The sequence below is a fragment of the Trichechus manatus genome, unplaced genomic scaffold (assembly GCF_000243295.1).
Source record: "Trichechus manatus latirostris isolate Lorelei unplaced genomic scaffold, TriManLat1.0 scaffold00240, whole genome shotgun sequence".
NCBI classification, from domain to species: Eukaryota; Metazoa; Chordata; class Mammalia; order Sirenia; family Trichechidae; genus Trichechus; species Trichechus manatus.
In genome coordinates this window covers 2,106,003-2,109,931 of record NW_004444176.1, presented here as the reverse complement: position 1 = coordinate 2,109,931, position 3,929 = coordinate 2,106,003, and the positions used below count along the sequence as shown (strand labels likewise).

The window sequence follows — 3,929 nt, the reverse complement described above, 5'->3', positions numbered from 1 at the left end:
GTGGCCTAAAATTCCATTGTCATGGGGAAAGAAATTGTAAGAGATAATGAAACCAATCACTGAAAGTGCCATGAAAATTCTGTAAGGATTTTCTTATACATATTATTCTTGAATTTATGTATAACTGAAACTGGAAGACATTGTAGTATAGTGGAAACATCCTGGAGCTAAGAGAGTGAATTTTGTCTTAACCCCCTTCTGCCACTAATTTACTGTATGACGTTGGGAAATTGACTTACCCTTTTTGAGTTCAGTATCAGAACTGGTAAAAAGTCCCCGAACTGTCTGTTAACCCAGAACTAAAACCATTCCCAAATGCAACTCTTCAGACAAAGATTAGACTGGACTATAACACATAAAATGATACTCGTGAAGAGTGTGCTTCTTAGTTCGATTAGATACACGAGACTAAATGGGCAGCTCCTGTCTGGAGGCAAGATGAGAAGGCAGAAAGGGATAAGAGCTGATTGAAGGGACACTGGAAATCCGGGGTGGAAAGGAGGAGTGTGCTGTTGCATTATAGGGATAGTAACTAGGGTCACATAACAATATGACTATAAATTTTTGCATGAGAAACTAACTTGAGCTGTAAATTTTCACTAAAACACAATTAAAAAAAAAAGAATTGATAATGACACCTTCCCTTCTAATCTCAGATATCTGTCAGGAAATGTTATTGCATTTAGGTGTTTAGTAGCTTCGACAACTATAATATGCTATTCAAATAGATTCCTTTCATGTTGTTACTGAAAGGTATCTGAGGGTTGATTTATTCCAACGGTTATTGAGCCTTTTAAGCCATAGAAAGAAAGTGGATGTGAACAAAATCTGAGCTGCTGTGATTCACCAAAGTATATGGAACCCACAAATCCTTCCACTAAGCCTCCCTTACATTCTCTTCCTCAGCAATCTCTAGGAGTGAGCTCTACAGAACTCACAGGCCCTCACTGACCATAGTAGGGAAACAAATGATCTAGTCCAAACCTCTCCTTGTATCAGTGAGGGAACTGGGGCAAGCAGAACTAAGTGACTTTCCCGTGTAATACAGCAAGCTCATGAAGAACAACATATGTGACCAAAAAAACATATTTCTCCACGTACAATTTCTATAAAACAAATAAACCTTTACTTGATTTCATTGTCTTAGTAATGTTATTATTTTCTTTCAAAGGTGTGCATGGAGAAGGAAACCATCCAATGGCCCTGGGAAATTATACCAGGGTGCCTGAATTTATTTTCTGTGGACTTAGCCAGTCTCGAGAGCTGAGCTTGCTCTTCTTTTTCTTTTTATCTATGGTCTATGTCACAACTGTGTTAGCAAACTGTGCCATCATGGTCACTGTTACCTGTGAGTCTCACCTTCACACCCCCATGTACTTCCTGCTCTGCAATCTCTCTGTCTTAGACATATGCTTCTCCTCCATCACTGCTCCAAAGATCCTAGTAGATCTTCTCTCAAGGACAAAGACCATCTCTTTCAATGGTTGCATCACACAAATGTTTTTCTTTCACCTATTTGGCGGGGCAGACGTTTTTTCTCTGTCTCTGATGGCGTTTGATCGTTACACGGCCATTTCCAAGCCCCTGCACTACATGACCATCATGAGTAGGGGACGATGCACTGCACTTATTGTGGTCTCCTGGGTGGGAGGCTTTGTCCACTCCATCGTGCAGATTTCCCTGTTGCTTCCACTGCCCTTCTGTGGACCCAATGTTATTGATGGCTTCTACTGTGATGTCCCCCAGGTCCTCAAACTCGCCTGCACAGACACCTTTGCTCTTGAGCTCCTGATGATTTCCAACAATGGTCTGGTCGCTATCCTGTGGTTTTTCCTTATCCTGGTGTCTTATACTGTCATCTTGATGGTGTTGAGATCTCACACTGGGGAAGGCAGAAGGAAAGCATTATCCACCTGTACAGCCCATATCACTGTAGTGACCCTGCATTTTGTGCCCTGCATCTATGTCTATGCCAGGCCCTTCACTGCTCTCCCAATGGACGGAGCTATCTCCATCACCTTCACTGTCATCAGCCCTGTCCTGAATCCCATGATCTACACCCTGAGGAACCAGGAGATGAAGTCAGCCATGAGAAGACTGAAGAGAAGACATGGACCTTCCACAAAAGAAATAGATGCTATGAATTCCAGATTGGGAAGTCAGAAATGAGAAGAGTTTTTTCACGACACAATATTCAATACAACACCTTGAGACCAAAGCTTTATCTTTTCTCCACTGCAAAGTCCCGTAATAAGGTTGGCCTGAGACAATCATCCCTACAACGTTGTCCCATGGTGACATTGTTAGCAACTTAGAGTCTCAGGTCCATAAATTATCAGCTATTGTAGGTACTCTAATATTTATATCAGGAACCTTGGTGATGCAGTGGTTAAGTGCTCAGCTGCTAACCGAAAGGTCAGCAGTTCGAACCCACCAGCTGCTCTGTGGGAAAAAGTTGTGGCAGTCTGCTTCTGTAAAGATTTACAGTCTTGGACACACTATGAGGCATTTCTACTCTGTCCTATAGGGTTGCTATGAGTTGGAATCAACTCAAAGGTAGTGGATTTGGTCTCTGGTTTTAAATGTTTATATTGCCTAAACATCTCCTTTTACAGGCATGGAAACGGAGACTGGGATAAACGACTTCTCTGTTTTTGCGTGGTAGGAATCTCTGTGTGGTACAAATAGTTAATTGCTTTACTACTAACCAAAAGTTTGGCGGATTAACCTACCCAGAAGTGCCTCAGAAGAAAGTCCAGGCAATCACTTCCAAAAGATAGCAGCCTTTAAAACCCTATGGAGTGCAGTTCTACTCTGCAACACATGGGGTTGCCATGAATTGGAATCAACTAGACAGCAACCGGTTTGGTGTTTGGTTCTTGAGTTGTAGCTATACCATGTGTGGCCCAAGCAAGAATTAGGAAAATAATCTCCTACAACCAGGAGTCAAGGCTAAAACTCCAGCCAGTTCTCCCTATCTGGAAATTTGTTTTCCATTGTTAATCTGGGATAATTCAGGTTCCTTTTTTTTTTTTAAGGAAGCCTCCAGTTTTCCCTTGCAGAAGCTGAGAAAGTTTTCCTGTTTTATCAAACGTTTCCTTGCTAATTAATGGAAGAGACAAAGCTAGGTCTGAGAGATCTGACCCTCAGTTAAGTGCACGTTTTACTACTGCTGCCCCATACAGGATTTGATGGAGTCTTAAACAAGCTCATCCATGAGAATTTTTCCTCTATTATAGTGCTAAGAAAGGTCCTTGGTTGTCCTTATCACCTGACCAAGGAGTACATACTGCAAGGCTTTGGGTCCTTCTAGAAATTTTGGTATCATTTTACAGCCATTCACTCCTGACATCTCTCCAGGGAAAAAGGAATCCTCTCCTGTCTGCATCACTAGAACCCACCTAATTCGCATGTCCACAACAAGAAAAGGCTTAAAGAAAAAGCTGACTGTTTAGAATTAATGGACAGATTATCTAAAATATTACAAATCAAACCATCCCAAATTCCTCTTCGTTCTTCTTTCTAACATGTTCTTTAATACCTCCTCTTTTATCTGTTAAAGTAAATTAAAAAATAAGATTACATTTCATTTGGTTCCCTGACAACTTGTTTATCTGCCAAGCAAATAGTTGAAATTGGTAGTCAACTAAAGTTTGAATTGGATATTTTGATTGACCTGTAACATCACAGGCTTCTCTCTAAGCATTCTCTGATGTATGTGTGGGTGGACCAATGTAAGGGAAGTAAAGAATAATTTGCACAGAGTGATTTGGAAGGAAAGCACAGGCAAAGAAAACCTGCACTAAAATACAGCCCCTACCAGTGAGCTGTGTTACTGTTCCTCACTTGGTACTGGCCTGAAATTCTTACTCTTAAAATATCCCAAAATGTTTTCACACAGAAAAAAACAATCTTTGACGGTTATGGGG

At 41.1% G+C, this 3,929-nt stretch overlaps 1 protein-coding gene across 1 annotated transcript; it reads left to right on the top strand.

The window, feature by feature from the left end:
* The first annotated feature begins 1,197 nt into the window (after positions 1 to 1,197).
* Positions 1,198 to 2,169, top strand: LOC101345592 (olfactory receptor 4D9-like). Its single transcript, XM_004389338.1, has one exon. It carries the CDS (start codon positions 1,198 to 1,200, stop codon positions 2,167 to 2,169), a length of 972 nt encoding a protein of 323 aa, XP_004389395.1.
* Positions 2,170 to 3,929: the final 1,760 nt, after the last annotated feature.